General features: G+C 44.5%; 1 protein-coding gene across 6 annotated transcripts in view; it reads right to left on the minus strand.

The window, feature by feature from the left end:
- Positions 1 to 12,076, minus strand: part of FHL2 (four and a half LIM domains 2) — a 71,845-nt gene that overhangs the window by 17,974 nt on the left and 41,795 nt on the right. For 5 of the 6 annotated variants that reach the window (XM_014569284.4, XM_006114573.5, XM_089775396.1 and 2 more), the window contains exon 2: positions 6,089 to 6,265. In XM_014569284.4, coding sequence (XP_014424770.1) covers positions 6,089 to 6,244 — 156 coding nt within the window. In that variant the 5' untranslated portion in view covers positions 6,245 to 6,265. Of the gene's footprint in view, positions 1 to 6,088; positions 6,266 to 6,749; positions 7,616 to 12,076 lie in introns of those variants that run through there. The other variant, XM_075917668.2, reaches the window with a different exon arrangement.

Consider the following 12,076-nt stretch of genomic DNA (forward strand, 5'->3'; position numbering starts at 1 on the left):
AGTACTCCTTTCTAGATAATCACTTCCCATTCTGTACGTGTGAAATCGATTGTTCCTTCCTAAGTGGAGTACTTTGTGTTTGTCCTTATTAAACTTCATCCTATTTACTTCAGACCATTTTTCTAGTTTGTCCAGATCATTTTGAATTATCACCCTATCATCCAAAGCACTTGAAACCTCCCCAGCTTGGTATCATCTGCAAACTTAATAAGTGTACTCTCTATGCTATCATCTAAATCAATGTTTCTCAAACTGTGCTCCACGGAGCCTCAGGGCTCCACGAGACATCTCCAGGGGCTCTGCGAGGTTGACAAACTGGAAACATCGATAGGTACAACACATATAATCAGTGGACCACTGGGGCTCCACATACATTTTTACACATATAAAGGACTCCAGAGCCCAAAAAGTTTGAGAACCACTGATCTAAATCGTTGATGAAGATATTGAACAGAACCAGTCCCAAAACAGGCCCCTTTGGAGTCCCACTTGTTATGCCCTTCCAGTCTCAGCTCGAACCCCGGCAGAGAGGGGCCGGCGGTGGCTGGCGGGAATCCCAGCCTGAATAGGCTGACCCTGGAAGCCCTGGCATGGGGCCAGAAGTGGTGAGGGAAGCCCAAACTTTGAGGACCCTCACAGTCCAGAGAGGAGCATTGATCTCCCCTGGTCCAGCAAACCCCATTGTTTGGGACCACTCCGGTCCCAAGGATACGGGACCAGGGAGGTCCAAGCTGTAGTTAGAAAATTTTCAGCTGTATAGAAGTTATACTTGAGCACGAAAAGAAACACAGTTCCTACATTGGCCTTTCCACTAACTTTCAACACATTTTTAAAACAAATTTTCACTGAGAAAGTTTTACCTTAATTTGCTATGGTGCAATTACATTCTTCATGAAGACAGTTTTGTGTCTTTTCTTTACACTTAGTAATTCTCCCCCCCCCCCGCCCCCGCAAATCATCTGCAATATTAAAATGTTACTACCTTTATCTTCCATTAACGAGCATCTCGGTTAAAAACACAAAAGATAAACATATTGAATAACACACACACTCCCTAATCCATAAATCTGAGTTGAAAAGTTCATACTAAATAAATCCTGAATACTTTGTCTGATATTTGTTGAACTCAGTCCAAGTTTGGGGATTCTTAAATGTCAACACATGGAAATATCTTCTCAGGGTATTAGAGAGGTTAGAACAAAAGTGCTAACACACACACACACACACACATACACACACACACACTTTAAATGTTTATTTAATATGAAGTCAAATAAAGAGAAAATTAATACTGCAAAGTTTTCAGTATGTAGGATTAGCTTCTAGGCTGCTCTAAATCTGCACTGTCTACTGTCTATAGAAGTCATAGTAGGCCAAGAATAAGCACAGTGTAGCACTGCTTTAGTTTTCCTCCAAAATGCCCCTATTCCAGGAGCTCTAAGGGGGGTATATCCAGAGCCATTTCATTGGCTCTAAGCTAGATAGGGAGCCCCCTACTTACACTGGGAACAAGACCCAAGTAGGGTAGTGAGATCACTGCCTTTAGGGTACTTTTGTGCCACTGGAGTGAAAAATGGTTCTGGGGCACAAGAGAAACAAAAATATTAATTGTTTTATCTGTATTGTGAGGCTTCTAAGGATACACAGAGCATGATCAAATAATAAACAGTGTTTGTAAATGTTGTTTTACAAGCATTAACCCATATTGCTTGACTTTGGAGAATCTCTTTATATATAGTAGAATGTTGGAAAGAGAACATCCGGGAGGTCATAATAGTTGGTATGGCAGAATGTAATGATTTCAGTTATATATCTAGGTATGCAAGTATATTACAACCTCCGTTATTTAAAATATGGTGAATTCTAAACACTCTCATTTTACACTCATTTTTTCTCAGTTTCAGAAAAACCCCCTATATTTTCTTTATTTCTCCCTTCATCTAGTTTAAAACAAAACCCAGCAAAACCCAGATATTTTCCTGTTTAGGGGGCAGAAATGAATCAATGGTTCATCTAATCTGGCATCCTGCCTCTGGCAATGGCTAATTCCAAATGAGTAAGAAACAGGTGAAAAATGTTCATCAAACCTATTATCAAGGAAGGTCCCAACATGCAAAGGGATATCAGTGTGATTGTGTGAGCATAGAAGTCTGTGCTGGCAGAACTGGGGCCTAAGTATCTCAGTAACTGCCATTAGTCCACCCACCATGTGGCCGCAGTTCTCACCCCCGGCAGCAGCAGCTCACCCGTCCACGGTGCTAACTGCTGGGAGCAGCAAACTACCCACCTGCGGCCCCAACGCTCGGAACAGCAACCCTCCCGCAACCCCAATTCCCAGCACAGTAACCTGCCTGCCTGCAGCTCTGACCCCTGGTAGCAGCAATCTCACTGCCCATGGTTCTGACTCCCAGCAGCAGGAACCCACCTACCACGCAGCCTTGGCTGTGGTAGAAGCCATGCCATCAGGCCAGCAGGAAGGCGAGTACTGCTGTGAAGGAGGTGGGCGGGCTAAGAATGTTTTGTGGGAACACTGGTAGGGAACACTGCTGGTAACCCTTTCTAGCTTTATACTTGATATCACTTACACTGAGGGCGTTTTGTTTCATAAACGTGTCTTACTTGTACATTAAACCAGTTAAGTGCTGTGATTAAAATAGAGCATGTGTCAAACCTCAGTTATATTAACGAGCTACTGTTCTTTAAATGAACAGTGAACTTAACTACTCTGACTGTTCCAGGAGAGGACTGGACACAGCAGAGCAGATAATTTTGGGGAAACGCAGGACTGGGAAAGGGTGTTGGGTGCTGCTCTACAAAAAGAAGGTGGAAGCCATGGTGTGACCTGCATTCTGGTTTACTGTCTATTGGTATTAGGGCTATTGGTGGGTCAATGAATTGGGAAGAGGTAAGAACTGGCATTTGTACCAGCTTTTGAGAGTCCAATCTGTTGAACCCACCCATTAATAGGTGCCTAATCCTTAGATCCTCAGTTTTCTTCTGTCCCCCTCCTCCCAAATTCCACCACCCTAGCTCTCCCCTTCATCGTATTTCCACCATGAAAATGATAATTGTGCAAAGTGCTTATTTTTCATGTTCGCAGTGGTTAGATTATTAGATAAGCAGTTTGGATGTGGAAAATGTACATAGGAATGTCTGAGGTAAGTGGCTTCACTATTACATTCCAAACAGGAGTAAAAAAGTTTTGAAATTATTTCTAGGTGCCTACACACAGACTGTAGAATTGTACCCTCTTCAAGATAGTTTTGAAAATTCAGGCCATCGCTCTTGAGTTCATGACCTTACGCCATGTTTGCAGTTCTCTGGTTCTAAGGCCAGTTGGGGAGAAGTTTGGCTCTAGCATAAGTTAAAGGAAAGCAGCCTTACATCTGCTTTAACCCATGTCCAGCTGCTTGTGACCTACAGAGAGCTCCTAACCACATTTGCTAACTGGGAAGATGAGGTGTATTGCTGGTCTTCCTGAGGGGATACTCTTATATAGGAGTGTCACGCCCATATGCAGGAATTTCTGGGGCTGGTGGTACTTTGTTTGTAAATGTGGCCTGTAGTTTTTTTTAAATATAAAGGAGTTCAAACTAGTCATGCAATGAGTGTGTGTAAGAGAGGTTAATTTGAGTGGAAACAGTGATTGGTAAAATGTTTTTGTTATAACATCCTAAAAATGCATACAGTAATAAAGCTTTTATAGACATTATGTTCTGGGATCCTGGCAGACAGTACGGCTGCCATGGCCCCCCGCTCCGTTGGCCTCCTCTGCCTGCTGCTGCTCCATCTGCTCTGCGAGGCCAGTGCCAGGTGAGCATGGGAGGGGCTTCCAGCCAGTGGGGCTGGGGCTGGGCCACTCCTTGTTGGTGGGGGCCACCGTTCCCCCAGCCCTGTGGTGCTGCCACCAGCCCCGCCCACCCAACCCCCCACAACACAGCACTCTCCCATCCCCCTAACACATTGTTTCTCACACTTTTTGGCCCTTGGCCCAATTGTCTCAATGCATTAGGAGGTTGGGGTGTGAGAGTCTGGGCATGAGGGGGTGGGGGGCAATTACTTGCCTTCATGCTCCGTGCCGCTCCCAGGCACTGCCTCCTGCTGCTCCCATTGGTCAGATTCTAGCCAATGGGAGCAGTGGGAAAAGCCTCCAAGCAGCACGCCCACTCACTGCTGTTCCCCCACCGAGGTGAGGGGGAGCAGAAGTGCTTCTTCCCCATGAGCTGGATCATGCAGCGAGGCTCAGGGCTTTCTTCCCTCCTCCCCTTCCCCCCCCCCGTGGGAAGCTGACACTGGTGCTCCAATCTAGTGTGGGGTTGGGGGAGGGAGGGCGAGGCTGGAGTACCAGCGCAGTATCCCTGCTATGGGGGGAAGGAGGGTGGCTGAGCTTGAGCTCTGGACCCACTGTCCCAACAGAGCCCCTCATTCTTCCTTCACACCTTTGGCACACTCCCCCCACGCACATAGAGGCCTGATGTGATGGGAGTCTGTATCCCACACATGTGGTGAAAGCATTAGCGTGTGTCTGAGAGGTCAGTTAACTCCTCTGGCAGTACCTGGAGGGCAGGTAAGGCATAATAAAAGATAAAATTGGGAAGAAGCAATGGAGTGCTGGAAGTCTGGAACTGCAGAGAGAGAGAGAGATAAGACAGAGCTTTGCTATCACTATAGCGTAGAGAGACTTGTGGAAGCAGGAAGTCCAGGCCGGGAAGATGATGTGAAGGCACAGTACTAGGGTAAGACCCCAGCACAAGGGCAGGAACTGAACCTGTGGAAGCAGCCCTTGGAGGTGTTGTTCATTACAAAGGGCCTGGGAAATGGCAGAGGGAAAGGCCTGAGGAAAGGCTAATAGTAGAATGGAATTGCAGGAGGCTGTGATGAGATGTCTGGCAAAGCAGACCTTAGTTGCTGATTCTAGGATCCCTGGACTGGAAGCCAGGCAGAGGCTGATCTTGGGTTCTCCTACTGGCCTTGGAAAAGTGATGTAAAGCTCCCCTGACAGAAGAGAATAGGGATGATTCACAATCCCGATTTGAAAGATGTAAGGAGCATCAGGGTCAGGGCCCAGAGACTTGGCCTTGGAATTATTTATTGAACTTTTGGTACCTCAGAAGGGGCTAGGACTAAAATGAGACCTGGCTGGAGTGCTGAGTCACCAGACAAGGCAGACTGCCACAGCATCATAGTGACTCTTGCAAGAGGGGACTGGGGAGGAAACAGCTGCTACATCACACTCAGTTGCAAAGAGATCTGTCAATCGTGAGTCCACCCTGCTACAGGGGAATTCCTGGGTAGCCAGTTAAGTTAGTTCTATGGACATTTTCTGCTGCAAGAGTGTATGGGACATGCATGTTGTCTCTTTCATAGCTTCTGCCTAGTGTTACTTGAGTAATATTTTTACTGTTAAATGAACAGTTAAAATATCAATATGTATCATTCAGAAAGAAACTCATTAACATTTTTTAGCCTATCAAATACAAGGCTGATATTTTAAGTTTCTCCTAGATGGTAAAAAGTACTCTCCAGTTTTCAGCTGAAGCACTTCATTTGCATTCAAATCATCCGAACACTAGCTGTGTAAAACAGGTAATTATTAGTATGCCTCTTTTAACCCCAGGAGAGACTGAGGCAGAGAGGTTAACCCCCAAGTTCTCAAAAGCGACCCTATAATTTTGGGTATTTCACTGTTTGGGTGCCCAACATTAGAACCATAGAAAGCTTGTGTTCATTAGTGTTGAGCATCTAAACCACTAAGTCAATAGGAACTGTGTTTACGCAGCACCTTGGAAAAATGAGGCAAACCATGATCAAGTGAGGCACTCAAAATTAATGAATATTCTTGGGAATCTGGATCAAAGCACTTCCTGGAAAATGTTGAGCATCTTCAGTTCCCATGGTTCTCCAAGGAGGTGCTTAGCACAGTGGAAGGTCAGGTTCTTAATTACCTAATTAATAAGATGTTATGAAACAGATCTCTTCCACCCAGATCCCTTTTCTCCTGTAGTGTTGTAGTGATCCCGTGTGGGGAATGGACCTATCCTATCTGTTTTGACAGATGTGATGTCAGTGAAATGCAAGTCCAAAGTACCTTGCAATCACAGCCAATTGGTTTTTTGCATTCCTCACAGGTGTTGGAGTAAAGACTTTCATAACACTTCACGCAGTAGGGACTCTCTTCTCGCAGGATGTACTTCTTGCCAAACAGGGACTCCTTGCAGTAGTGACAGTCAAAGCGTTCAGTCATTTTGGTGTCTAGACTCTTGATCTGTCATGAAGAAGAAAACAAGCAGGTTCAGATTTATGACTTACTAGAAGATTTACCTGGCATTGCTCTGGTCCTTAACTCAAGTAAGTTTTGTTTTTCTTAATTTAAATCATTGTTCTGGGGTGGGGCTGAGGATAAGAGGTTCAGTATTCAGGCTGCCCTGGGGAGAGAGGACAACCCCAGCCCTTTCTCAAAGTAGTAGCTTGAGGCCAGGTGAAAAGTGTCTGATCATGGCTGCTGCAGTTGCAGTTGGCACAGCCTGGGGAGTGGTGCATTTCCTCCAGCTGGGGGACAAACACACAGACAGACACATAAACAGACAAACTCTCTGAAATATATAGTAGTTGGCTATCCCTTTCTCCACTCCTACCCCTTGTTGGCCCAGTGGGGTTATAGCTACCCCAGTCCCCATTTCTGGCTCCTTGCTGCCCCCCTGTGGTCATTCTACAGTATAACTGTCCCTTCTATCAGACTTCTCCCTTACCATTTTATGAGAAATAATCAAATTCCAGACGCGTCCCATTGTTCTTGAACAAATGAACTCACAAATGGACGGACAGACCGACAGACGCACATTTCTAAAATATAGTAAGGTTACCTTTAACTCCATTGAAAGAAACAAGATGATATATATCCCGTTCAGCGTTATTGCATTGTACCACACATTTACTTAATTTAATGGCAAGTAATTTCAACACTTTTTATTATTTAATTAAATCCTCATGTGCAGGGAAATTAGGAACACAGCAATGACTATGCTGCATCAGAGCAGCTGGTCTTTGTACTCCTGCACTCTGTCTTTGACAGAGTCTAGTATCAGATGCCTCACAGGAAGGTGCAAGCATCCTCATAATGGACAGTAATTAAATAATTTGCCCATGGGAAATTTTCTTCCTAATGCCGGCAAAGTTTGATTCAGCAGAATGGTCTTGCTTGGTGAACAACCTGGTTAAGTGAGCCGTTTCATCCACTGACAGAGTTGAGCATTTCTTGCTCTGAAGAGTTTTCAAGCCATTTTTTGGATTATCTCATTCAGATTTGAAGTTAGCTTTTACGTGTGGGGTGCAGCCAGCACAACTGTCTATAGTTCTGGGAATGCTGAGCAGGCTGCAACCTGGGGATTCAGTTATTCTCCAGTAGCTGTACAGTAATTATAGCAGTAATCATAAGATAGAGAGGTAAGGAATTGACAGCACAGGTGCAAGACTTGTAGGCCTAGATCGATAAGGATAGCTTAAGCAGTTAGCGTGAGTCCTTTCAGCCTGCCTAAGGATAATTGATCAATAGTAAGCTATTATAAGTTAGAAAACTAACAATGATCTTAAGTCACAAGATGGCATAAGACTCTGTGTATAGTTTTCTAACAATCACAAATGTTGCAAGAAGTTTGTACCTATCAGCTTTAGAACATTTTTGGAGGAAATATTAGCAGATGCCTAACCACAGATAACCATAGTAATTCAACTGACATATGTTAGTGACCTTGGCTTAATTAATATATTAAGCTATAAGAGAAGGACACTCCAATACTATGAGAGCAAAGAAGTTAAGGTACACTAAGAGAGGGAAGAGTTGTGTTGTCACTGGAGGGCCAAGGAGACTCCCAAAGCAAGTCAAAGCCCTGCACCATGTGACCTCCTCTCTCCCCCGGTGCTCCAGACACCTTGCCATGTGTCCTCCTCCCTACCCTGGTATTCTGGGGACCAGGGTGGCAGGAACCACACCACATGGCCTCCTCCCTCCCCCAGTGCTCCAGGGGCTGGGGAGGCTTGGGCGTGTGCACATGCCCCCTTCTCCCTCTTTCCTTTCCTGGGGGAGGGGGTGCTTTCAGCATGCTGCTCCACAGCAGAGGGGGTGGGGTTGTAGGAGGGGCTGCAGGCTTGCCTCCCTCAGCCCCAGCAGCACCAACCCCCCATGCTTGCAACTACACCTTAAAACCATTCAAAATTACTGCCGAATGTAACTGCCTGCCTATGAAGTAGTTTCTCATGTGGACTGCATTACACCTGTGCACCATATTCTGTTCTGTTTTCCAGTTGGTTTCCCAAATGAAGATTTAAATGGCTTGGGTTCTAATAACAAAAGTGTCCATCTTTCTTATCTGTAGCAGTATTCAACTGAGGTTCTCAAGCCCACAGTCCCTTGCTTTAAAGAGAAGGAAGATAATTGCAAAATCTCCCAATGTTTGGGACTCATAAGTTCAGAGCTAAAGTTTTGGTTCAGACAGGACTCACTCATGAAGTTGGGATCAAGACCAAAACTTCCCAAAAGTTCAGGAATGTTTAGATTTGGGGAGTTGAATGGATTCCATCTCTATTCTATAATACTCTGGACACACTCACAGTCTCTTCTCCCAGGAGAAAGAAACAAAAAGTAAGGTCACAAGGGTCAGACAATAGTGGGTCAGACCAATAGTCCACCTAGCTCAGTATCCTGTCTCTGACTATGGCTGGTCCCAGAGCTTCGGGGAGGATGTAGAGAACAGGGAAGTTGGAGTGACCCATTATTATATTCTGACCTTCAGGGTGTGTCTATGTAGAACCATTATTTCGGAATAACGGACATTATTCCAAAATAACATAGTGTGCATTTACACTGCAAGCCATTATTTTGAAATAATGGTGAGCTGGAGGACTTCTTACTCCGACTCCTGTAACCCTCATTTCATGAGAAATAAGAGAAGTCAGAGGAAGAGTGTTCTTCTTTCAACTTCCTCTGTGTAGACAGTGCCAAAATTTGAATTAAGCTATTTTAACTTCAGCTATGTAATTGATATAGATGAAATTGCATTGCTTAATTCAAGTTTTGCCCTGCTGTGTATATGTACCCTCAGAGATTTAGGGCCATCCTAAATTCGGGTTTGCATTCCTGACCATCTTGACCAATAGCAATTGTCTTGAGTAACTTATCCTCCAGGACATATTAGATTCTCTTTTTGAACCCATTTACACTTCTGGCCGATCACAGCATCCTGTGAGAAGGAGTTAATTGTGCATTGAGTGAAAAAGTACATTCTCTTGTTTGTATTAAACCTGCTGCCTATTAATTTAATCAGATGACCCAAGTTTTGTATTGTAGGAATAACACTTTTCTAACTTTTCCCATATTGATAATGCTTATGCCATAAGCATGATCACATATCATCATAACAAGGACTGTCCAATGAGATGTGAGAATGGAAAAATACATCATTTTGTTTTAGATTTATGAAAGATTCACACAACTCAACAGGTACCTGTCCTGTTCACTGGCATTAAGCTGGGACGGGGCCTAGAGAATGCGTGAATGATATTGATACTTACAGCTTGTCTACACTTAAAACACTGCAGTGGGAAGGGATTTTCCTCAAGAGACATTAGCTAGACCAAGGATTAGGACCGTTTTAACTTCATCACTCAGCAGCACAGATTTTTTCACACCCTCGACCAATGTGGTTATTTGGAACTAATTTCCTTGTGCAGGTATTAGTAAACTAATCAGAGGCTATGTTTATGTAAGGGGACTGTTACCCCTTACTAAAACTCTGTGGGAGTTTTTTGGTTTGCCAGCTCCCACTTTCAGAGGGGGAAGGGTTCAGGAGGCTGACAGACCCCAGAGACAATGGAAAGCAGCCAACACTCCAGCTCAGCCTGATTGACAGGTTGGATAGGCCAGTGAGGAAGGGGAGAGGCCAGGCCCCGTCCTCCCTGTGAGCTGGGATTGTTCTGGCTCTCTCTCTGAACAAATAAGCTGTGTGCAGAAGAGGTCCTACAAAGACAGAGAGCTGAAATAGGAGTACAAGCTGTGTGAAGAAGTCCTGCAAAAACAGGGAGCTGAGAGACAGCCCAAGCAAAGCAAGCTGTGTGCAGAAGAAGTCCTGCAAAAGGAACAGAGAGCTGAGAGACAGCCCAAGCAGTGCAAGCTGTGTGCTGAGGGGCAGTTTTTGCAGCAGCTGAGCCAGACACACACAGCTCAAAGAGCGCAGACCCTGTGTTGAGCAGCAGACTGGCAGTGCTCAGAGAGCCAAAAGGAACAGAGAAGCAATGCAAGAAGCTAGAGACTGGCCACACAGCACAGCCTGCAGCTGGATGTGGTGAGCAGCTGGGAACTGCAAAGTGTGGGGAGAGGCTCTGGACTGGGAGAGGGGTCTGGCCACTTAGAGCTTGAGGCTGTGTGGTCACTGCCAGAGCAAGCGTGTCCAGCCTGCAGCCCCTCCCCCCCTGCAGCACATCCAAGGCCTCTAAGGAAGAGACTGTGGACTGTCCTTACACTCTGCAGGCTGCTGTTTTGATGTCCCTGTGCTACAGAGCAGGGCTGTGTGTTCTCATTTAACCATTCTCATTTTTTTCTTATTCTTTTCTCTTTAATCAGTTGTTGTTTAATAAATTGTATTTGCTTTGAACCTTATGAAGTGATCACTGGGCCAAGAAGGCCTGCAGTGTAAAGAGAGCACCTCGGAGTGGGGACACCCTAACTCCTGCCCCTAGTGACTACAAGGTCAGGGATTAAGCCCCAGGAAACCTGGGCCCAGCCTTGTTGGGGTTTCAAGGGCTCTGCTACTCAGGAGAGTGGAGGGGGAGCCCTCAGGATCAGGGAGCCATGGGGTAAAGGAAGTGGGAGCGGGGACTCAGATCCTTTTGCTGGTTCATTTCACCGGGGTGTATAGAAGCCAGGAAAGTTCCCCACAATAGCGGGATCATTCCCCCGCTTACATTTAGACTGCAGAGTTAAATCGGAAAAAGATATGCAATTTGTGTACTGAAAATTGTGTATTTTTTCCTGATTTTCTTTCAAAAGAGGCTTTTCCAAAATTTGGCAAATCTATATGGCACCAAATTTCAGAAGGACCTGATCTTTCAACACATTCCTTATGCCTCATAGAATGAGGTTTACAGGGATGGCGAAAGAGAGCATCCGCTTTTTTGAAAAAAAAAAATTCAGAAAAGCGGACGCATTCCGTGGACACAGTATTGTTTTTCTGGGATACCTCTGGTATCCCGGAAAAGTGCTGCACTCTAGACGTAACCAGATTGCTTTATTCTTCATCTAATACTCCTTTTTCCTGTCTGGTAACATGGATAGCGTATAAGCTCTTTGGGCCAGGAACTGTCTTTTTTGTGTGCATTCAGTGCCTAACACAATGAAGCCTCCATGTGTTACCATAATACAAATTAAAAATAATACTGATGTTATTTGCAACAGTTAATATTGGTCTCATCAAAAACATTCATAATAAATAAGCCCATCCCACCATAAAAACTCATTTCTGCAATTTTCCAAATCATAAATAAAGCTCCAAAGGAATAAAAACGTTCTCAGGCAACCTGTTCTTCATAGGCCAGAGAAAAAAGATGTATACTTCAGTGTGAAACTTCAAGTAGCTAAAAAATTGTTACAAGGAGGAAAGAGAAAAATTATTCTCCAGAACCCGTGAGGATAGGACAAGAAGCAATGGGCTTAAATTGCAGAAAGGGAGGTTTAGATTGGCTATTAGGAAAAGCTTTCCAACTGTCAAGGTGGTTAAACACTGAAATAAATTGCCTAGGGAGGTTGTGGAATCTTCCTCATTGGAGTTTTTTAAGAGCAAACTAGACAAACACCTGTCAGGGATGGTCTATGGTGCTTATTCCTGCTGCAAGTGTAGGGGACTGGATTGGATGACCTCTTTGTTCTTTTTAGTTCTATGATTCTATGCTCAGAATGTTAATACTATCAAGGTTCTGCTGTACTAAGTAGGGCAGTGATTATATGACAATAATCAAAGAATAATTAGAATAATTTAATACATTAATTGTATAATGTGTTTCCTTTCCTTCTTCTCTTGAATAAGAG

The sequence above is a fragment of the Pelodiscus sinensis genome, chromosome 1 (assembly GCF_052426305.1).
Source record: "Pelodiscus sinensis isolate ZL-2025 chromosome 1, ASM5242630v1, whole genome shotgun sequence".
Lineage (NCBI taxonomy): Eukaryota > Metazoa > Chordata > Testudines > Trionychidae > Pelodiscus > Pelodiscus sinensis.